This window comes from Scyliorhinus torazame, chromosome 10, assembly GCF_047496885.1.
Source record: "Scyliorhinus torazame isolate Kashiwa2021f chromosome 10, sScyTor2.1, whole genome shotgun sequence".
NCBI lineage: Eukaryota > Metazoa > Chordata > Chondrichthyes > Carcharhiniformes > Scyliorhinidae > Scyliorhinus > Scyliorhinus torazame.
Window position 1 is genome coordinate 225,075,199 of NC_092716.1, and position 24,048 is coordinate 225,099,246.

The 24,048-nt window shown below is 47.6% G+C and overlaps 1 protein-coding gene across 7 annotated transcripts in view; it reads right to left on the reverse strand.

The window, feature by feature from the left end:
* The window catches only part of dennd2b (DENN domain containing 2B), a 570,638-nt gene that overhangs the window by 269,623 nt on the left and 276,967 nt on the right, over positions 1-24,048 (reverse strand). For all 7 annotated transcript variants that reach the window (XM_072466472.1, XM_072466475.1, XM_072466473.1 and 4 more), the window contains one exon: positions 16,855-16,959. In XM_072466472.1, the coding sequence (XP_072322573.1) occupies positions 16,855-16,928 (74 nt within the window). In that variant the 5' untranslated portion in view covers positions 16,929-16,959. The remainder of the gene's footprint in view (positions 1-16,854; positions 16,960-24,048) is intronic.

Below are 24,048 nucleotides of genomic sequence, written 5' to 3' on the forward strand. Positions count from 1 at the left end.
TCTCACTACCTGCTGCAGTCCCAATCTAGCAGCTATGTCCTTTAGGACCCGGCCAGCTCGGTCTGTGGTGGTACTACCGAGCCACTCTTGGTGGTGGACATGGAAGTCCCCCACCCAGAGTATATTCTGCACCCTTGCCATCCTCAGTGCTTCTTCCAAATGGTGTTCAACATGGAGGAGTACTGATTCATCAGCTGATGGTGGCCGGTACGTGGTAATTAGCAAGAGGTTTCCTTGCTCATGTTTAGCCTGAAGCCAGGAGACTTCATGGGGTCCAGAGTCGATGTTAAGAACTCCCAGGGCAACTACCCCTCGACTATATACCACTGTGTCATCACCTTTGCTGGGTCTGTCCTGCCGGTGAGACAGGTCATACCAAAGAATACTGATAGTGGTGTCTCAGACATTTTTTATAAGGCATGATTCTGTGAGTATAACTATGTCATGCTATTGCTTTACTAGTCCCAACTTTGGCACAAGCCTCCAGATATTAGTTAAGGATTTTGCAGGGTCGGCCGAGCTGGGTTTGTCATTGTCGTTTCCAGTGCCAGGGTCGATGGCAGGTAGTCTATCCGGTTTCATTCATTTCATTTGGTGGCCAAAACCGCGAATTTATAGCGGTTGAATACAACTGAGACGTTTGCTACGGCATTTAAGAGTCAATCGCACTGCTGTGCGTCTGGAGTCACATATAGGCCAGACCAGGTAAGGATGGCAGATTTCCTTCCCTAAAGATTTCATAGAATTTACAGTGCAGAAGGAGGCCATTCGACCCATCGAGTCTGCACCGGCTCTTGGAAAGAGCACCATACCCAAGGTCCACACCTCCACCCTATCCCAGTAACCCCACCCAACACTAAGGGCAATTTTGGACACTAAGGGCAATTTATCATGGCCAATTCACCTAACCTGCACATCTTTGGACTGTGGGAGGAAACCGGAGCACCCGGAGGAAATCCATCACAGACGGGATGTGCAGACACCGCACAGACAGTGACCCAAGCCGGAATCGAACCTGGGACCCTGGAGCTGTGAAGCAATTGTGCTATCCATAATGCTACCGTGCTGCCCAAGAGCATTAGTAAACCAGATGGATTTTTACGTTAATCGACAATGGTTTCATGGTCATCATTAGACTTTTAATTCCAGGTATTTTATTCCATCTGCCGTGGTGGAATTCAAACTCGGGTCCCCAGATCATTACCCTGGGTCTCTGGATTACTAGTCCAGTGACAATCCCACTGCACCCCCGCCTCCCCTCACTGCCACATTATTTACCATATCCAAGAAACCAACTAACCTACTCCGCCCATTTCTTGTACATTTGTGTGTGTGTGTGCGCGCGCGTCCGTATGCACATGCATGTGCCCGTCTGTTTGTGTGTTTGTTTGTAGGCCCGAATGATTACATGAGGGCTGAATGCCTGACCTCACATTTTAATTATTTTTCACAGGTTTAAGAATTAATAAATTTGCCCTTTCTTTGGGTCACGAAAACCTTCTTTGATCGGTCCCTTGTTGCTCACAGCTTAAATAGTTAAGTACATTCCGATTTGGAAAAGGCATAGCCTCATGAAAAAGAAACTTAAACCTTTGTTGTGACCAGCCGAGAATGTTGAATAGAGGTGAGCCAGTTCACACCTTCTCACCTGGTCGTAACATCAGGGGCGGAAGTGTCTGTTTTTTTACTGTGTCAATTCAGCGCCAACTCTTCCCTTCGCCCGTTTTGACACTTAGTAAAAGAAATCCTGGAGGCGGGTCCCACGACGTCTCGCTGATGGGGCCCACCAGCATTGGTGGCCTTCAAGTGCCAGGGGGCAGTGCCCGGGCATGACCTTCTCCCTCTCCGCCCGGGGGTTGTGCAGCCCCAGCGAGTACTTTTTGCCAGGTCCCCATTCCAAGATGGCGCCGGAGCGAGGCGACTTCTTGCAAGCTGTGCCTAGCATACCATCTAATTCTATCTTTTACTCTCGTTCTCTGCTTACATTCTGTAGTCTCTCCTTCCTTCCCTATGTACAGTATGCATTGTCTGTATAGCACGCAAGAAACAATACTTTTCACTGTGTACTAATACATGTGACAATAATAAATCAAACAAAAATACAAAACCTGTTGAAATCCCCGCTGTGACATTTCATGGCGGGAACCCCATCATGTCATTGGTGGGGGAGCGGGAACAATCAGGACGGGAAATCCCACTGTTGTGAAAGCTGTTTGAGGACTCCTGATGGATTCTCCAGGCCCAAGAACGGGAGGGGAGAATCCCGGCCAACGTGTATGACATCAAAATAACCAAATAAGGGAAGGAGCAGCTACATTGTGACAATTGTTGAGTTGTTTGCAACTAGGTGATAGATTCCGTAAAGGAGAAAAGATCAAATTTAATTGAACCTAAAGCAGGAATAAAAACAAAGGCAAATTTGTCGATTGTGTATAACAAAGCACAAAGCAATAATAGAAGGGAAGACACTTTTACCAAGATGGCGCCGGAGCGAGGTGACTCTCTGCGAGCTCTCCCAAACAGATCCACTTTTTAAACTTAACTTATACTCGTTCTCATCTTTTAAATGTTGTGTTGCCCTATTATGTATTTTCTTTTATTCCCTTTTCTTCTCATGTACTTAATGATTTGTTGAGCTGCTCGCAGAAAAATACTTTTCACTGTACCTCGGTACACGTGACAATAAACAAATCCAATCGAATCCAATCCAAGATATCGGAGAGTCAGCATTGAAGGACTGTAACTGTATCTACAACCCACTTCCCTTTGTGCACAGATGTTCCATCCCCTACCCCTGAGAGTATGTGATTGAATGATTTAAATGCTCAAGAATATTATTAAAAATCTGCTTATGGAAATTCAATCTGGGAAACAGAGTTTGCACCATTTTATGGGGTTAATGAAAGCTTGAGGTCTCATGGGGACAACAGGGTGGGAATTGTGCACGAGGAGCACTATCTTGGCCGATTATCAACTACATGCAGGAGGATATTTCAGATTCTTTTTCCACTATAACAGGAAGTGGGTAGTATATTATGCTATGTTGCATGCTTGGGAATCGTCTCAGGATTAAGTTATCATGTTAGGAGATTCTGGAAACATTGTTAAGGTTCCAGGGCCATATAAATCATTTCTCAATAGTGACCGTACCTGGACAGATCTGATAAGAAATAGTATGATATTGGTATGCTGATTTAGCGCATTATTCCACCCCATCTTTGGAAAATAACTTAGTCTAATGGGAAAGCAAAGCTTCAGCAAGTTGTGAAGCTTCACTGTTAAATCTACTTCGGCAGGCTCAAATAATTTTCTAATGTGTGTGAGACCAAAGGACAAAGTCTCCTCTTTATTCACCACTATAGGCAAATGACTGCTCTATGCAGAAATGCGTTGGGCATCTCTCAGTTTTGTTCACAACAAGGAATGTGCATCTTTATTGTCAGATGCCTTAATTGCAAACAGTTGTCTGATGATAGAAGTCTCAAGTTATTTGAATCAGTAGGTTTTTATATCCCTATCATTTGTTGCCTAAAAATCAGTAGGCCAGAGACCCCAGGATAAGTGCTGGGCCGTGCCAGCCTGTGAATTCTAATGCAGGCCTGACTGACGTATGGGTCAGGGAAAGGTGATTTAAATAATGTCAGCAAATGTGCACGTCACCAGGTGGAAATCCTGAAACAGAGTGTCTAATTCTCCAGGAAGGGGGTTGGTTAGCCACAGAAAGATATTCTCATGATGCCCATTAAAGAAAACCCCCTCAGCCTTTTTTATGTTTGGGGATCCTGATCTAAAACGGAAATTTTTCACATTGTTGGGGGGGCCCAACACCCCTTGGCCTACATGTAAAGAAACTCACCCAGAGGGAAACTTTTGTATTTAAAAACAAAGGACAAATGTGTTCATTTAGCCTTTGGCAACTTACAATGTGCGGTGTCAGCTGTAGCAGAGTGCGTGCACGATTGCCTCGGAGTCAGATAGTTGTGGGTTCAAGTCCCACTCCAGACTTGATCACATAACCTAAGCTGTCACTCTAGTGAGGCCCTGAGGGGTTGCTGCATGTTCGGAGATGTTGTACGTTGGATGCAATGTGAAACTGAGCTCCCATCTACCTCTCAGGTGGATGTAAAATATTCCATGGGTTTGAAGAATAGGTGGGTTTTCCCAGCTTCCTGGCCAATATTATGCCTCAGCCAACATGGCTAAGAAACAGTTCATCTGGTCATTTACCTCATTTATTTTTGTGTGATCTTACAGTATGTAAATTAGCTTTTCTCGACACTACAACGTCCTCAAGGAAACCTTTCACATCTGCAGGATGTTCCAAGGTGCATAAAACATTTCAAAAGCAATGGCTGTGGAACACTTTGGAATGTGCTGGGGACATGAATCATAGATTTGGTTCTTTGGTCTATACCAATTCTTTCAAAGAGCAATCCAGTTTTCCTTACTCATCCGATCTTTCCCCATATCTGTGTCATCTTTTCTCTTTCAAGAATTTATCCAGTTTTCATTTGAAGGCTGTTATTGAATCTGTTTCCACCACCCTATCTGGTATTCACAACTAGACATAATACACCAGCTGGTAATGAGCTAATAGGGGAGGATGCTCCATGATATGCCCATCCTCAACGCTGACAGAGCCCAGCTTTTCAGTGTAAAAGACAATGCTGAAGCATTTGTAACCACCATCAGCGGGAAGTGCCAAGTGGATGATCTACCTTGACCTCTTCCTGAAGTCCCAAGCATCACAGAAGCCAGTGTGCAGACGTTTTGATTTACTCCTCAATATACCTAATAGCTGAGCTCACTGGTCACGGCAAAGGCTCAGGACCTTGATAAGAGCCCGGCTGGAGTGCTGAAGATTTTTGATCCAGAACTTGACATGCCCCAAGCTAGGCTGTTCCAGTTCAGGGTAAACGAGCCAGGAGTACAAAGACAGATTGGAAGAGCTTTTATAAGAATATAAAAAGGGAGTAGTTAAAGTCAGTCATGGAGCACGATTTACCAGCCACATTCTGCCGAAATTGGGACGGGGACGGCCAGTAAATCCCGGGACAGGCCATCCCCGGGATTCCCAATGGCCAAGATCCAACCAGATCTTGCACGACATCGCGATCTGGATCCCGCCCACAATAGGTGTAAGTGAGTTAAAAAACCCACTTAACCATGCTGACACCAGATCGAATGGCTGCCTGGCATCTACCAGCCTTGCCAAGGAGACCCCAGCCGAGCGCGGATTAGCACAAACTGGGACTAGGCGTACCAGCATTTAGGTGGAGGGACTCCCAGGCGATCGGAAGCCCCCGGTTGGTTGGCCTCTGGCCAGATTGGCACCTGGGGACCGCTGGTGCCACCCAGGCACCTTGGCACTGCCAGCCTGGCACTGCCAGGGCACCCAGCTGGCACTGTCAGGTTGGCAGGAACACTGCCAGGATGCCAGGCTGGAAGTGCCAAGGTACCACGCCGGGGTAAGGCCCGGTGGGGGGGGCTTTCATTATGTTGTGGGGTGCAGGGGACCTTGAGGACCTCCTAACAAGTTGGGGCTTTGGGGGGTTCCGGGGTTGAGTTGGGGAGTTGAGAGATCGGTGCGCCATTTAAAAAGGCACCCCGATCTCTTCCTGCACTGAGGACCTCTGCTCATTGGAGTTTTTCAGCCGCTAAGTGCGGCTTCAGTGGGCATTCCTCCCGGGGGCTGAAATAAGAGTGCCATTAGACAGCGGGGAGTTCACGGCACTCAATTCCAGTACAGAACGGACTCTTTATTTTTTGCGTCCATAGAGTCACAGTACAGATCGCAGTGGTTAGCACTGCTGCCTCACAGCACCGAGGATCCAGGTTCCATCCTGGCCCTAAGTCACTGTCCGTGTGAAATTTGCACATTCTCCAAGTGTCTGCATGAGTCTCACCCCACAACCCAAAGATATGCAGGGTAGATGGACTAAGATGGTAAAGGGCTAAATTGCCCTTTAATAGGAAAAAAAAATTGGGTTCTCTAAATTTGTAAAATAAAAAGAGTCGTACAGTACAGAAGAGTCTGCACTAACAAAACACTAAATCAATAACAATCCCACTTTCCAACACTTGGCCCATAGTCTTGAATGTTATAACACTTCAAGTGCTCATCCACGTACTTTTTAAAGGCTGTGAGGTTTCCCGCCTCTACAACCTTCCCAGGTTGTGAATTCCAGATTCCCGGGAGACAAAATCCCATCAAAACCTCCTGTCACTCACTTTAAAATTATGTCCCCTCGTTATTGACCCTGCATATGATGGGAATAGCTGCTTTCTATCCTCCCTTTCCATGCCCCTCATAATCTTTTTAAAAATATTTCTATTCAAGATTTTTTACATATATAGACAAAACATCCAACATGCGATTTTGGGCAGCACGGCAGCATAGTAGTTAGCACTGTTGCTTCACAGCTCCAGGTCCCAGGTTCGATTCCCAGCTTGGGTCACTGTCTGTGCGGAGTCTGCACGTTCTCCCTGTGTCTGCGTGGGTTTCCTCCGGGTGCTCCGGTTTCCTCCCACAGTCCAAAGATGTGCAGGTTAGGTGGATTGGTGATGCTAAATTGCCCTTAGTGTCCAAAAAGGTGAAGTGGGGGTTACTGGATTACGGGTATAGGGTAGATATGTGGTCTTAAATGGGGTGCTCTTTCCAAGAGCCAGTGTAGACCGGCCGAATGGCCTCCTTCTGCACTGTAAATTCTATGATTATATGAACGTTCACAAACCCAATTCCCAGGAGAAATCAGTGTTTTTAACAGGAGGAGGGACTTTGGTCAATTTGTTAATGGCCTTATTATTGCACTGGCTGCAATGACCAACCTCAGTCCTTCCAGTCTAAGGATTGTAACTGTAAATTCTTTGGGCTTAATTTCACAGAGTGATGCAAGAACAATCAAATTGTTTGGTATTGTGAGTATGGATACAAGAGCATTGCTGCACAACAACACTTTCGGAAAGGATGGTTGAGTGACATATTAGCACAAATCAGCAGTATTAATGCTCGGGATGAAGAAAATTGCAAGCATAAGTTCCATTAAGAATGTTCTTTTAGCTGGTGCTTTGCACTTATCAAGGTAAACATGCTAACCATCTAAAGTGCTAAAGCGCAGGCATCCTTAACATCAGCCTTTAGGTAAGTATGTTAAAGGTGCAGCGTAAAGTTCCCCCTACTTTGTCTCCAACAACATGACTGAGTCCCAACTCTGGAGGGGTATTCGCCATTGAACAGGGGCTGGATTCTCCAATTCTGGGACCATGTCCCCACACCGGCGTGGGGACGGTGGTGTTTTACGCCAGGCAAACTGCCGCAAAACGGCCACTGTTTCCCCGTTTTGCTGGGGGCTAGCAGGGAGACGGCGTAGGGCACCCGGCTCTAGCTGCCGATACGGCCTGGAGAATTGCCGGGTCCGTGGCCGCGCATTCACACGGCGGCGGCCTGCAGCGGCAGTGCCGTGCTTCCTGGTGGAGGCCGCTTGGGGACCCGGCCCACAAAATAGTCCCACCCTTTGGCCGGCTCGCACGCCCCGGCCCCCAGCCCAGAATATGTCCCCCCCTGCCCGCGGATCGGCCCTCCCCTGACTGTGGCGGTGCTGGACTGAGTCCGCAGCCGCCATGCCGCGTTCCTGAGGGGTGAGACGACACTTGTCCCCCACCGTCGGGAACTCGGCTGGTCGGGTGCGGAGCATCGGGGGGCGGGCCTCAGCCATCGGCCTGAGGTCGTCGATACATGGCGCAACGTACTCCTAGAGTTCGCCGCTTATGACGGGGCGGAGTATCAGGAAAATGGCGCCTCCCCCGATTTCATCGGGAATTTGGATTCTCCGGCCGTTCGCGATTTTGGAGTCGGCGACCGGAGAATCCAGCCCTAGGTATTGCATATCTATTTCCTTCACTATCTTCCCAGTGACAGGTCTGAGTGACTTTGCAGCAACAGTACTAAAAGAAAGAAGCAGTAGCGGTATGAAAAACGTACTGAACAAGTTCTGTAAGGACCTTTAATATTATCAACTTATTTAGAATGTAGTTGTCCATCAATGAAAATGCGCATTTCACAATGTGGAAAAAAATAAAGGTTGTGATTGAGTACTGACAATAAACTTAGGGTGCAGTTAGTTGAGCTGAGCAACAAATATCAGGAGTTACGTTATTAATGAGTATTAAGGATGTCTTGAATGGATTTTTTACAAAGACACATATCTACTAACTCCCTATTTCCATAGAATTTTAGAAAGGAATTCACCCCTGGTTGAAGCTGTCGGGAAGCAGCAAGGCTCCCTCTTATCACAATATTGTTTGTGTTCTTCTCTGGAATGCTACCGGCCTCGAAAGTATGCTTTGTACAGGCCTTTCCAGAAGCAGGTGGTGGAGAAACACTCCTGTTGGGAGCAATTTAATTAATTTTACTTTTTTTCATAATCACCTTCTTGAAATATAGCACTATTATCACTGGCTGTAGTTCAGGATTTCACCTTATGATAAGTCATCATGTACGAGCTTGAGCCTTGAGTAACAGTAGTTAATACTTCCTGGGTAACACTGAATTTGGCGCTGATCCTTTCCTCACTCGTAATCCACATTTTTCTTCTGAATGATCGAGAATAGGCATCCCATCACATCCAGGAGGCAGGCATCAGATATATGCTGGGGTTAGGGATTGCCACATATGGACCCCTGACAGTGTCAGGGGTCGGAACACTAATGCATGGCCTTGATTGGACCACCCGGGATGCACCCACAGGGGTTAGAAGGTTGGACCCTCTCCCGGGTCGGGGATTAGCCAGTCTTCACCCGAGGGTCAAAAGTTGAAGCCCCTTCCGGAGTTGTCGATGGGACCTTCCTGGTCCTGGAGCGCGCTCCCCACCCAAATGGAAGTCTAGCCCGTTGATCAACACCGCTCGACTCAGCACAAAAAAAAAATCAATTTTGGAGTATATCTTATACACGTGCGAGAAGGAGTACTCCCCCCCCCCCCCGCGCCCCCCCCCCCCTCCAGCCCCTCCCCCGGTTCCTAAACCTCCACGGGACCACCATCCCATGTGTTCCATAAACTCTCCCAGCTACTTCACCATCCTGAACCTTCCCATTGACTTAGGGCTCGGCCTGCTCACCCTCGTTCCAGCACACAGTTGAAATCGCCCCATCCTATAGTCAACTGTTGTGTGTCTAGGTCCGGGATTGCTCCCAGCAACCCCTTCGCAAACTCTACATCATCCCAATTTGGCGCATATACATTCACTAGCACCACTGGCATCTCCTCCAACACCCTGCTCACTATCACATACCTTCCTCCCCGGGTCCCATACTTCTTTGGCCCCTACAAACATTTGCTCAGCAACATAGCCACCCCAGGTGACTTTGAGTGAAATACATGACCCACCCATCCCTTCCACAACCTGACCTGGTCCTTCACTCAGAGATGCGTCTCCTGCAGAAAGACCAGTCACGCCTTCAAACTCCTCAGGTGCGCAAAGACCTGAGACTTCTTAACCGGCCCATTCAGTCCCCAGACATTCCATGTTACAATTCTTACCAGAGGTTTATGCCTCCAGTCCCCTCTACCGTCTGCCAACATCCTGATTTTTCCGCCTTTAATTTTGCCCTGATCCGTGCCCATCCCAGATGGTCACCTTCTCCGTCCATGACAACACTCCACTCTGCCATGTTACATTCACCCCTCCCCAGCCCACCCCCTGCCCCTCCCCGTCCACCCTCCACATCGCTGGCCACCCACCACGGCAGATTCCCCCACCACACCTCCATTCACCACATTGCCTGTCAGCATGGCAGCTCCTGCCCGAAGGCCCCTCCTACAAACTCCTCCACACCTATCCCCACCATTCCTCCTTGGTCTTTGCGAACGGCTGCCTGTGGACCCCACCCTCCATCTCCATATCCCTTGGGCGAGATTCTCCGAGCCCCTGCCGTGCCGGAGAATCGCCGGGGGGCAGCATGAATCCCGCCCCGCTGCACCGACGCCAGCTGCCGGATTCTCCAGCGCTGCGATGGGCCGAGTGGCCGCCCGTTTTCGGCCAGTCCCGCCAGCGTAAATCAAACAAGGTCCTTACCGGCAGGACCTGGCTCTGTGGGCGGCCTGCGGAGTCCTCGGGGAGCGCGGGGGGATCTGGTGGCTTGGCCCGCGATTAGGGCCCACCGATCTGCGGGCAGGCCTGTGCCGTGGGGGCACTCTTTCCCTCCACGCCAGCCGCTGTAACGGTCCGCCATGGCCGGCGCGGAGAGGACCCCCCCTGCGCATGCGCTGGGATCACGGCAGAACACGCTGGCCCTCCCGCGCACTAACCCGCGCCGGCCGGCGGAGGCCCTTCGGCGCTAACCCCGCCGGCGCCAGCCTAGCCTCTGAAGGTGCGGAGGATTCCGTACCTTCCGGGTGGCCCGGCACCGGAGTGGTTCACACCACTTCTTGCCGCTGGTACGGCCCGCCCCGCCGGATAGCGGAGAATCCCGCCATATCTGCCTCGAGGCATTTCTCCACTCATTCCAGCAATGCTCTCAGGGTGCTACTGATCCCTCAATGGTCTTTGACTAGTCCACGCAACTCTTTTCTTTGCTGGCGGAACTCTTCTCTGATTTACGTCATCAACTGCTCCATCTGGGGCTTTCCCACTGGTGTCGACCCTTCCGCCTCCGCCATCTTCACAATTGTTGCTGCACACAGGCCTCCTCCAGTTCCTTGGCCAAGTCCTTTATTGTTTTTTATTGGGTCTGGTAGCCAGTAGACATGCCACTCATGGGGGGATCTTCTTCCCCATACCGTCTGCGACACTTTCCTGCTGAATCTACCCCACTTTCGGTAAAAGCAGCTCAAACCAACGCCTTCGAACTGGAGCTGCCCTGTGTGCGACCACTCTCCATGGCTGCTACCGGAAGCCCGTTCCTCCACCTTTTCACAGAATTATAGAATCTCTACAGTGCAGAAGGAGATCATTCAGTCCATCAAGTCTGCACCGACCCTCCGAAAGAGCACCGTACCTAGGACCAATCCCCTGCCCAATTCCCGTAGCCCCACCTAATCTTTGGACACTTAAGGGCAATTTAGCATGGCCAATCCACCTAGCCTGCACACCTTTGGACTGTGGGAGGGAACCGGAGCACCCGGAGGAAACCCATGCAGACACAGGGAGAACATGCAAACTTCACACAGACAGTCACCCGTGGCCGGAATTGAACCCAGTTCCCTGGTGCTGTGAGACAGCAGTGCTAACCACTGTGTCACCATGCTGCCCTGTATGTACTTCCGTTTATTTATTTAATATAATTTGAGGAATGGAGAGGGTACCTGTTGTTTTCAGCTTTTGGGTGAATGTATTAACGTTTACAAAGCTAATGGCCAGTTCTTTTCATAATTTTCTGGGTCGGTGTGTAAAAGTCCTACTTTATCCACACATCACCAACGTTTGATTCATCTAAGACTAATCATTGTCTCGCAGCGCAGATTCCTTTGATGGTGGGTATCCAGCCACACACCCCACAAAAGTAAGAAAACTGGGTTGCAGGAAAAGTTCAAATTCACACTATTACAATATGCTGTAGGGCGTGCAGAGGGGAGTCAGGGGGAAAACAATGAGAAACATGACAGGTCCCTCGGTTAAATCAAAGGTTGCAAACCTCGATCTTACGACAGTGTTGGAACCCTCAGTTCAATTACCGTCTCACCATTCAAGGTTTCCAATATCTGCTGTAGATGTTGTTTAATTTCTGGGCCTGAGCAAAGTTTTAGTTCATGTCAGAGAGTGGTGCAAATGTGCCATTCGATCAGGACTATAACAGCTCAAAATCTGTAATAGTTACATGTGTACTAAAAACACTGGCTAACAAAGTCGGAACCAAACTGAGGGGTCTCAAGCTTCGCCAATACAAGAGGTTGCTGGGGAAACACAAAACAGGGCTATAGTTCGCCAATAAAGATCAGACTTTGGGAAACTCATGTGGATCTCTGAAGGTTTTGACAGGCATGCAGGGGTTTCTGTCTGGCCTGCAGCAATCACAGTGCTGTGTGGCCAGAAAACTTGAGTTCATCTCCATTTTACAACAATGCTGTCAATAGCACAGCATTCTTTCACAAAGTATTTGGAATAAGTTTCCATTGCCGAAACCAACAAAAATGATCTTACAATAAGAACGTGTCAGATGCTACCATCATGATTGCAACTTTACAGGCTTTTCATTAAGCGGTTGTGACCTGACATCCTGGATGTTTGTCAAGGACAATTTCTTTCTTACGAGTACAATATTCCTGACAACACAGGTCTTTGCCGTTAATTCATCTTTTAGAAATAAATGGAATGTCCATCCGGAGTTGGGTCAATGTACTGAATTCACAAGCACTGAGTGGTGTTTGACATAAACCCTGTTAAAAAAAAAAAAAATCCCATATATCAGGGCAGTAGGGTAGCATAGTGGTTAGCAGTGTTGCTTCACCGCGCCAGGGTCCCAGGTTCGATTCCCGGCTTGGGTCACTGTCTGTGCGGAGTCTGCACGTTCTCCCTGTGTCTGTGTGGGATTCCTCTTGTTTCCTCCCACAAGTCCCGAAAGACGTGCTATTAGATAATTTGGACATTCTGAATTCTCCCTCCGTGTACCCGAACAGACACCGGAATGTGGCGACTGGGGGCTTTTCACAGTAACTTCATTGCAGTGTTAACGTAAGCCTTCTTGTGACAATAAAGATTATTATTAAAAAGTTGAAGCGATGTACCCATTTCAAAGATGTGACTTGAACAATCCGAAAGACTGTAATCTAAATTAAGCTCTACTTAAGTGCCCGCACTGTATCAAACAAGTCAGCATGGAAATAAATGATCCTGAATCACGGAGCACATAACCATACTTGACTGTTCTGCAGTTGTGTTGTAAGAATCACTATACCTCAGCCGAGCATTGGAACCCGTGATGCTTTTGTGTCCATTGAGGTTTGGGCTGTTAATTCTGCAAAACTATGGAATGGATTTTTCAACTCATCATACCGAGAAAAGTGGGGAAAACATCCCTTTGTTTTCCACCAGCTTAATTCTGAGGCTTAAAAAAGCGTTTTTTGCAATTCTACACACTAACCACACCTCTATGCTTCTAACTATGATTGCCCATTGTGGTAGTCACCACTGTTGTATTATATTGTATATATGGGTATTACGTTAAGGCCCCTGTACTACAGGTACGGGGGTAGATCCCTACCTGCTGGCTCCGCCCAGTAGGCGGAGTATAAATGTGTGTGCTCTCCGAACAGCAGCCATTTCATCAGCTGCTGTAGGAGGCCACACATCTGTGTAATAAAGTCTCGATTACATTCTACTCTCGTCTCGTCGTAATTGATAGTGCATCAATTTATTACATGGTAGTCACCACTGTTGTATTATATTGTATAAATGGGTATTACGGTAAGACCCCTGTACTACAGGTACGGGGGTAGATCCCTGCCTGCTGGCTCTGCCCAGTAGGCGGAGTATAAATGTGTGTGCTCTCCGAACAGCAGCCATTTCATCAGCTGCTATAGGAGGCCACACATCTCGGTGTAATAAAGCCTCGATTCCATTCTACTCTCGTCTCGTCATAATTGATAGTGCATCACCCATTTAGTTGTATACCATGGGCAAAAGCACATCAGATCCTTATAGCCAAGAGAAAAAGGAGGTGGTTGTCTTTATCAAACTGCCTCACCGTCCTGCCCATTCAATACTGAGGAAGTGCTGTTTTCTCTGGGATGCCATCTTGAAATTCAGATGTTAAAGCATGTTCCCATGTTCATCCACCTACTCAAGTAGGTAGAAATGATCCTGTTTGAAAACAATCAAGGCATTTTCTTTTGCTATCCTAATCAACCAACACCACAGAAAACAAATTACTTAGTCCTTTACTTCATTTGCTGGTTGTGGAACATTCAGTGCAAATTGGATGCTTTTGCCTACGAACATCAGTAACTACACTTCAGAAGTAATTAATTGACTGTGAAGCACTTGGGTGCATTCTGATGATATAAAAACCTACATAATGTACAAATTTGTTCTTTTTCATAATAAAAATATCTTTAAGATCGTCTGCAGGGTGGGGGGTATGTCGTTCAATGAGCAAATGTTTGTCTGGTAACGTTTGGTGGAATTAAATGAATTTTCCTGCTAAATGTTTGTTAACTTGCATATACTAACATTTCTATTTGGTGAAAAATAATTTGTTCATGCTTATGCCATAACTCAGGTTACCATTTCAACATATCCTCGCAGTTTATTTTACACTGATTGCATCTTTTCTGCAAACTATCTGTTAATGCTATGCATTAAACTTGCAGCAACTGTGTTACCGTTGTTAATCTCCCCGTGTGGAAATTATCGCTAAGCGAGCAATTTGGTACAGCACAACAAAACCAGCATATTTCTGCACTTAACTGTGTAACTCAATTTTCTGCCTGAACACTGTAATTTCACACAAGGGGTCCCTGAGACAGTGAAAATGCCTGTTACTGAGCAGATGTACATTAACAAATCACTTGCTGCAATAATTCCCTTCCCCCCGTCATCACGACATACTGAGCACAGGCATTCACATCACCGACCATGGCTGCAGCTGTTTAGAGAAGGGGGTTTAAATAGAGTAAGGCCAGTCCCATGAACCTCGCTGTATGTACTCTAAGAAGAAATAATAAACTGTTCTCAACTTTCATCTCGTCTCAAGGTTCACGTGATAATTATTAACTGTTTGAGATACGTTGTTACATTTGATTAGTCTTTCCTGTATATGAAGCAGGAGTGCATTATTATCCATGTTTCTGCCATTTTAGTCTGCTTCTTCCTCCATAAATTGATTGGTTTGTGTCTTTTTTTTTCTGTTGGCCACTGTTACGGTTTTCTGCAGAGATTAAATATTTCTCTGATCCTTGTTTATGCTTGTTTATATTTTGGTCTGACAACACTCGATAGCTATGTTCTGCTATTGTGTCCATGCTGTTGAGTATTCCATGTATCTATGTGCTTTTCGTGTCATGGTTCTCTCTTCACGATGTTCTGTGCTTTTCTTTAACTTCCCTCATTCTAGCCTTTGACTTATCGCGAACCCATAGTAAATTGATCGGAAATTGCAGGAGTAGCTGGGAGGGGAGGTGGGGGCTGTGACGTGAGCAGTCACCCTGCGGAGGGTGAATGAGTTTTCATCGTGTGCGAGGCTAAGCCACATTCAGTTTGAGGTAATCCATAGGGCATATATGACAATAGCAAGGATGAGTAGGTTCTTTGAGGGGGTGGAGGATGGGTGCGGCCGATGTGCAGGGAGGCCCGCGAATCACATCCACATGTTCTGGGCGTGTCCAAAACTGAAGGGTTTCTGGCAGGGGTTTGTGGACACAATGTCTGAGGTGCTGGGAGTCGAGGTGGCCCCCCAGTTCAGAGATGGCGATATTTGGGGTGTTGGAAAATCCGAGAGTGCGGGGGTTGAGAGAGGCCGGTGTTTTGGCCTATGCACCCCTGATGGCCCCGAGACGGATTTTGCTCAGGTAGCGGGACTCAGAGCTGCCGAAAGCGGAGGTGTGGGTGAGCGACCTGGTGGAATTCCTGAGGCTGGAGAAGGTCAAGTTCGTCTTGAGGGGAGTCGGTGGATGGGCTCATCTGGAGGTGGAAGCTGTTTATTGATTTCTTCAAGGAGGTTTGAGGGGTCAGCGTGGAGAAGGGAATGGGGAAGGGGACATGAGAAGTGGGCCCTATTAGGGGAGGGGGGTGGTATTGGTTGTTTATAATGTTGTATGGTTGTTGTTCTGCTTTTATCTGTTTCCATGAAAATGCCTTGAATAAAATATGTATTTAAAAATAGAAATTGCAGGAGTATGTGCCAATTTACTGTCTCTGATAAGTCATCGCCTGTTCTTGTTGGTTTATTTTCTGTTGTTTGTGGGTTCATCAAGTAGCTTTTTCAAAAAAGAACTTCAGTGGCTAGTGTCATATTCAGAGCTGGCAATGTCCTGTTTAACACAGAGGCTGCCAGGTAAAGGGTAGACCGTGAACATGACAAGGGTATGACTAGGGGTCTTGACTGACATTGACTTTGCTGCTAGTGAAAATTTAAGAAATTTAAAAAAAGAAACAAGGGTCAAAAATTGATTTATGTTTTAAAGATAAGACTGTCATTGGATGATCCATATTTGAGGAATTTACATGCAGCCCACCAGAGTCCAGGCAGGTGGCAGCCCGACATGTGGGTGAGGAATTCGACCCCATGTTGTCAATCATTAATCGTTCTGACTTATATCCAAAAAAAGTTAGGTTTCGCAGCCAGTTTTGTGTGCCGTTGATTTGTATGGGCACTAAACAGTGAGGTCACTGCTGTCGTTTGCTATCTTTCGGATTTTCTGCATTTCAAGGAAAACTTTGATAATTCTTCTTCAATTATGGCTTTGTCTCTGTATTTTGTTTTGTTGTGCCGACTCTGGAATTTGCTGTTTTCATAGTACTGGCTGTTCTTGTAGTTTTGGATCTTGCCTCCCTGTGTCTGCGTTTAGTGTCTACCTTTCTTCAGACGGTGATTACAGCACAATTTCTGTCCTGATACTGTTTTCAGGAAATCTTGTGTGTTCAGGTCAGCTTTTATTGGGGGAATAGGTTGATCAAATTCTGCAAAAATGGCCATGGTCCTGAGCTACTGGGGCCATGAGAGTACAATGCTACAGCAAGCAAATAGTAATTACAAAGAATATAGCCCATAAATTCAGACAGGTATTCTGGCAGTTCGCTGGAACACTTTGCAGGGGGCAATGCAAAACTTTGTGGAACTTGCCCTTAAGGAGCTTGGATAAGGAGCTGAAGATAAAGAAATTTAAGAAGCCGAGGTAAACAGTCTGAATACATTGCCCACCTGGTGCTTGTGTCACGAGCTACTTTAGTTGCTCCAGCTGTGTGATTGGCGCTGGCATTTTTGTTGGCAGTCATCCTTATCTCGCCCCTTAGTATTCCTGGTCACCTGCAGAGGAAAGAGACATTTCATTAACCTAAACTCAGTGGATAATACTGGATCACCACCAACATGACAAACTTGTTCATTGTGAGGGAGATGAAATTGTCCCATTTGACAAATTATCTTCCATTAGCTAGGAATCATGGGAATGGATGGAAAGAATTGAATGACAATTGGTACATAGGAATTGCAATTAACTGCACTAGTGTTTGAAAGAAAAAAACAAAAAGAACTAGAATTTGTACAGCAACTATAACATGGTAAAACAGTTGCTTCAAAGGAGTGTAGTCAGACAAAATTTGGCACAGAAGCACAATGGATATATTTGTAAAGGGATCCACAGATGCTGTAAAGATCACATGTGACCTATTCATTACTTTCTCCATGCAACGACCCTGCTCTTGCTAAGCGTGAATTTGATTACCTCTTCTCCGAAGTTAATATAGGCAGAGGACATGATCGAACGGCCACGCTGCACCCGAAAAGCAGCGTGCCTCAGCACAGCGTGGCCGATAAAAGCCAGGAGACCCCACTCCCGGGATCTACCCGGCTTGCAACGCCTCGCGAGATCGAACACAATCTTGTGAGGTGCGACAATGTAAATCCCGCTCATTGTGGGCGGGATCACTTTTTAGCAAATCTGAATATTAGAGCGAGACGGCTAGTCCCACAAACGAGAATCAGACGGAACGGCACTCGTGGGGGTCTCCCAGGGGTTTGGAGGCCCCCAGATGCTTGCCTTATGATTCATCCAATTCGTACAATGTGAAATGTATGATTTGGGATGAATCCCTCATTGGTCCTCCTCTTTTCCCTGTGGTGTCTGCTTGAACATTTATAACTCATGGAATCAAAAGGACAATAGCAATGGGGATACAGAATTGGCTGAGTAATATGACACAGAGAGCAATGGTCAATGGCTATTTTTTGGGCTGATGGAAGGTTTGCAGTGGAGTTCTCTAGGGATTGGTTTTGTGACCCTTGCTTTTTCTGGTACATATTAATGATCTTGGTGTGCAGGCGACAGTTTCAAAGTTTCTGGATGACACGAAACCTGGAAGTGTTGTAAACTGTGAGGACAGTGGAGAACTTCAAAAGGACATAGACAAGTTGGTGGAGTGGGCAGATAGGCAGCAGAAGAAATTCAATGCGGAGACGTGTGAGGTGATGCAGTTTGGTAGGAAGAACATGGCCGGACAATAGAGCGGCACGGTAGCACAGTGGTTGGCACTGTTGCTTCACAGCGCCAGGGTCCCAGGTTCGATTCCCGGCTTGGGTCACTGTCTGTGCGGAGTCTGCACGTTCTCCCTGAGCCTGCGTGGGTTTCCTTCAGGTGCTCCGGTTTCCTCCCACAAGTCCCGAAAGGCATGCTGTGAGGTGAATTGGACATTCTGAATTCTCCCTCCGTGTTCCCGAACAGGTGCCAGAATGTGGCGATTAGGAACTTTTCACAGTAACTTAATTGCAGTGTTAATGTAAGCCTACTTGTGACAATGAAAATTATTATTATTAATACAATAAGGGATACAATTCTTAAGGGCGTGTTGGAGCATTGGGACCTGGGTGGATGTGTGCATAGATCACTTTTGTTCTATGTTCTATCATTGAAGGTAACAGGATAGTTTGAGAGAACAGTTCATAAAGCATATAGTATCCTGAGCTTTATTAAGAGGGGCATAGAGCACAAGAGAAATGAGGTTATACTGAACTTATAACAGACACTAATTATACCTTAGCTGGAGTACTGTGTACAGTTCTGGATGCCACACTATAGGAAGGATAGAACATAGAACATTACAGCGCAGTACAGGCCCTTCGGCCTTCGATGTTGTGCCGACCTGTGAAACCACTCTAAAGCCCATCTACACTATTCCCTTATCGTCCATATGTCTATCCAATGACCATTTGAATGCCCTTAGTGTTGGCGAGTCCACTACTGTTGCAGGCAGGGCATTCCACACCCTTACTACTCTCCGAGTAAAGAACCTACCTCTGATATCTATCTCCCCTCAATTTAAAGCTGACATCGGTCTTATATCTATCTCCCCTCAATTTAAAGCTATGTCCCCTCGTGCTAGACATCACCATCCGAGGAAAAAGGCTCTCACTGTCCACCCTATCCAATCCTCTGATCATCTTGTATGCCTCAATTAAGTCACCTCTTAACCTTCTTCTCTCTAACGAAAACAGCCTCAAGTCCCTCAGCCTTTCCTCATAAGATCTTCCCTCCATACCAGGCAACATCCTGGTAAATCTCCTCTGCACCCTTTCCAATGCTTCCACATCCTTCCTATAATGCGGCGACCAGAATTGCACGCAATACTCCAAATGCAGCCGCACCAGAGTTTTGTACAGAAAGTGATATTGGATATGATGGCATTGAAGAGAGTGCGGAAGAGGTTTACAATAATGGTTCAGTTATGAATATAGATTGGAGAGGTTGGGACTGTTCTCTCCTTGGAGGTTTGACAGAGATGTTCAAAATCGTGAGGGGCTGGACAGATTAGATAGGGGGAAACTGTTCCCTCTCGTGAATGGATCTAGAGTGGGCATGCACAGATTTAAAGTGATTTGCAAAAGAAGCAAACGTGATGTGAGAAAAAAATATTTTTCACGCAACACTTCATTCGGAGCTTCTCTCTGGGAAGCTGTCGGCCTGAAACCATAACCTACTACCTTGTGTCACATTGTGTTGAAACACCAATCCACTGCCTCATACGCCCTCATATTTGGATACAGGGGTTGTTTACGCTACCGCATCAATGCAAAACAACTTATTTCTTACACTTATCAAGCGGCTGCCTAAAAATCTCAAAAAATGCTGTCTAAAATAAGTGCATTTTGTTTCTGACTTTACAAAAATGCAAACGGCTCATTCTTTCTGTCACTCTTCTTGGGTTTTCATGAATTAAGACGAGATTAAAATACCCATTTGGATAGAGGTAAAGCGGGTGGAAGCCTACACATTTCCTTTAGCACCAATTTATTAAGAAAATGGATTCTAATTCTCTGGCCAAGGTTTCATTTGCAAGGGCCATCACTCAAATGAGTTTCAGTGACTCTCCGCATTGCTGCTGGAAGAAAATAGTATTTGTAAATGAGTCCATGAACCATGACAATTCAGCACAAATGTAAATATTTGTGTAATATGTTGGTTGGATTTATTCAACCTCCTTGTTCAATCACCATATCTTAACTACATGAATCAAAACAATGAGACACTGGGGAGAGGAGGAAGAATAATTGAGAAATTGTCGGCAAATCATGTGATCAACGATCATTCTGCTAAAAATTAAAATCTGCCCCATCTTCATCTGTAAAGATGTAGTTGATCTTAGCTGGTTTCTAAATCTTTATTAGCACCTTTGAATGTAACAAAAGACCACAAGGCTCTTCACAGGAACATTATAAAACAAATTGGCCGATTGGTAATACAGAACTTGAGTATAGCTGAAAAAGAGACATGCTGCTGAAGCTTTTCATCTTCCACTCATCAGGACAGATTTGCAAGAATATCAATCATAAAGGGAACAGCAAGTTATACTGATTGAGAAGAGCGATCTGATGGGCCGGCAAGTAAACTTTGATCGGCAGTGGAGTTGCCTTGGAAAATGCACAAGGGCACACAGAGCCCAATTGTGCCTCAACTCGCAGTAGAGGTTTGGATGACCCCAAGTTTATGGACGCTAGAATGTGGGAGACCAGCATGGTGTGTCTTGGAATATTCTCGAGGTAACAAAGGTATAAATGAGGATTTCAACAGCAGATGAGCTAGGACAGGGGCAAAGTTGTGTGATGTTATGGAGGTGAAAATAGGCAGTCTTAGTGATGGCATGAATTAGGTCAGAAGCTCACCTCAGGATCGATGTGATACCAAGATTGTGAACAAACTTGCTTAATCTCATACTGTTACCAAGGAGAGGAATGGACGCACGGTGGTGCAGTGGTTAGCGCTGCTGCCTCACGGCGCCCAGGACACGGGTTCGATCCCGGCCACGGGGAGGAGTTTGCACATTCTCCCCATGTCTGCTTGGGTCTCACCCCCACAACCCAAAGATGTGCAGGGTAGGTGGATTGGCCACGCTAAATTGCCTTTTAATTGGGATAAAGAAATTGGGTACTCTAAATTTATTTGTGTTTTAATTAAATGAGAGGAATGGAGTCGGTCGCTGGAAAACTGAGTTTGGAGTGGGGGCATCAGAACAAATCAATCATGAAATGAATTATAATTTCTGCAACTTTAAAAAAAATCATCCTATCCATTGCAAATGTTCAAGATATGCCTGGGGTTTGATTCTCTGTCGGTGGGACCCTCCATTTCCCCCGCAGCACACTTACACCTGCGGATTTCCCGACGGCGTGGTGGTGCACACAATGGGAAACCCCATTAGCCTGCTCACGGGACAGAGGATCCCTTGCCAGCGGGGGCACGTCGAACCAGAAAACGTGTGGGGTGGGATGGAGAATCCTGCCCAAGGTCTTTTGACACGAAGTCAAAAAATATTGAAAACATTACTCTTACAAAATCAACTGAAGTGACGGATGATCTGAAATTAATTCTGCAGAAGCGATCGCTCCCTTACCAGTATGTCAGTGCAGTGACAGATATGAGCTTGACAAGGGGGTTATCAGGGGTGAAAGGTTATCGGGAGTAGGTTGGAATATGTGGTTGATGTTACAATCAGATCGGTCATGATCTAAGTGAATGGCGGGCCAGGCTCGAGGGACCGAGTGTCCTACTCCTGACCCTAATTTGTACATTTGTAAATTCAGATGTTCAAGCAAATGTCTATTGTCTTGAGACTCCCACTTTGTCGACTAGTTTGGGAATGCAAAGGAAATGATGAAGGAAAATTTATGTTTCCACATGAGGTAGTCCAAAATAAGCAAGGGGTAAATTTCCAGTCCCACCCACCGTGGGAGTCCTCATGGGGTGGGTAGGACAGAAAATCTGGCGGATGCTTCCGGTTGCGGCTATGCCTAGGTAGGTCGCACGTTCGGCAGCTCCCGCCGGGAACGGACTTTTGGGCTCTTCAGAGGGGCCCCAACGGCAATTGTTTGACGGCTTCCAGTGTGGGACGGTGACAGCAAGGTCCCCCCGACATTATATGGATTGGACCAGGAGTGGAGCGGTTAAAAAAGTGATCCGGGTGCAGCGAAAAGTGAGAGGGAGGAAAAGCAAGATGGCGGCGGGTGGAGACCAAGCAGCGTGGGCACAGTGGTCACAGGAGAAGCACGAGTTTCTTAAACGCTGCTTTGAGGAGCTGAGGACAGAAATGCTGGCACCAATGAAGGCGGCGATTGAGAAGCTTGTGGAGACCCAGAAGGCCCAAGGGGCGGCGATCCGGGAGGTGCGGCAAAAGGCCTCGGAGACCGAGGACGAGATCTTGGGCCTGGCGGTGAAGGTGGAGGTGCATGAGGCGCTGCACAAGAGGTGGGTGGAAAAATTCGAGGGCCTGGAGAATGGGTCGAGGAGGAAGAATCTTCGGATTCTGGGTCTCCCTGAAGAAGTGGAGGGGCCCGATGCCGGGGCATATATGAGCACAATGCTCAATTCGCTGATGGGCGCGGGAGCTTTGCCAAGGCCCCTTGAGCTGGCTCATCGGGCTCATCGGGTCCTGGCAAGGAGACCCAAAGCCAACGAGCCACCAAGGGCTGTAGTGGTGAGGTCCCACCGCTTTATGGGCAGAGAGTGCGTCCTGAGATGGGCCAAAAAAGAGCGTGCAGCAGGTGTGAGAACACGGAGATCTGAATTTACCAGGACTGGAGTGCGGAGGTGGCTAAGAAGAGGGCTGGTTTCAACCGGGCTAAGGCGCTCCATCGGAAGGGGGTGAAGTTCGGGATGCTGCAGCCAGCGCTATTGTGGGTCACGTTCCAAGATCGGCACCACTATTTTGAAACGCCCGATGCAGGATGGAACTTTATACAGACTGAAAAGTTGAACTCAAATTGAGGGTTTGTCGCGGGGGATGTTTACTGTGTTTGCTGCGTTTGGGGAATGTTCTTTTTGTTTTGGTGCTGGGTGGGGATGGGTGAATGGATTTGATGTGGGGGCTGTGGGAGAGTGTGGGCGTCGGTGTTGGAGGGGCAGGGCCCCACGGAGGAAGAGGGGGGTGGAGGCCCGGGGATGGGGGGTTGGGGTAAGGCCGCAAAAAGGAGCTGCGCCAGAGGGGGCGGGGCCGGCTCAGGAAAGCGCGGGCTTTTTCCCGCGTTAGGGAAGGGGGGGCGGGGCCGGGGGGGGGGGGGGGGGGGGAGAAAGGGCGGTGCTGGAGGGAGTGCACACTGACTGTCATGGGGTCGGGGGATTCTCAAACTGGGGGGTCGATGGAATGGTGGGAGAGGCCGGGGTCAGCAGACTTATGGGAGTGTCATGTGGGGAGCAAAATGGCTAGATGAGGATCTAGCGGAGGGGAGGGGGACGAACTGGGTTGCTGCTGCATTGGCCAAAGGGGAGCTGGAAGTAGGAGAGGTAGTTGGGGCGGGGGTCCGCCGCCTGGGGGACTGGAGGGTGCGGGAGACGCGGGCACATGGCTGGCCTAGAAAAGGAGATGGCTAGTCGGCGGGGGTCGTGGGGGACGAGTAGCCCCCCGATCCGGCTGATAACTTGGAACGTGAGGGGCCTGAACGGGCCGGTCAAGAGGGCCCGGGTGTTTGTGCACTTAAAGGGACTGAAGGCAGATGTGGTTATGCTCCAGGAGACACATCTGAAGGTGGCAGATCAGGTTAGGCTGAGAAAGGGATGGGTAGGGCAGGTCTTTCATTCAGGGCTGGATGCGAAGAACAGAGGGGTTCAAATACTGGTGAGGAAACGGGTGTCTGAATATTGAGGCACTGAATATTGTAGTGGATCATGGAGGTCGATATGTGATGGTGAGTGGTAGGTTGCAGGTGGTACTGGTGAACGTATATGCCCCGAATTGGGATGATGCCGGATTTATGAAACGCATGCTGGGTCGGATTCCAGATCTGGAGGTAGGAAGCTTGATAATGGGGGGGGGGGACTTTAACACGGTGCTGGACCCAGCACTGGACCGTTCTAGGCCCAGGACGGGTAAGAGGCCGGCTGCGGCCAAGGTGCTCAGGGGGTTTATGGAC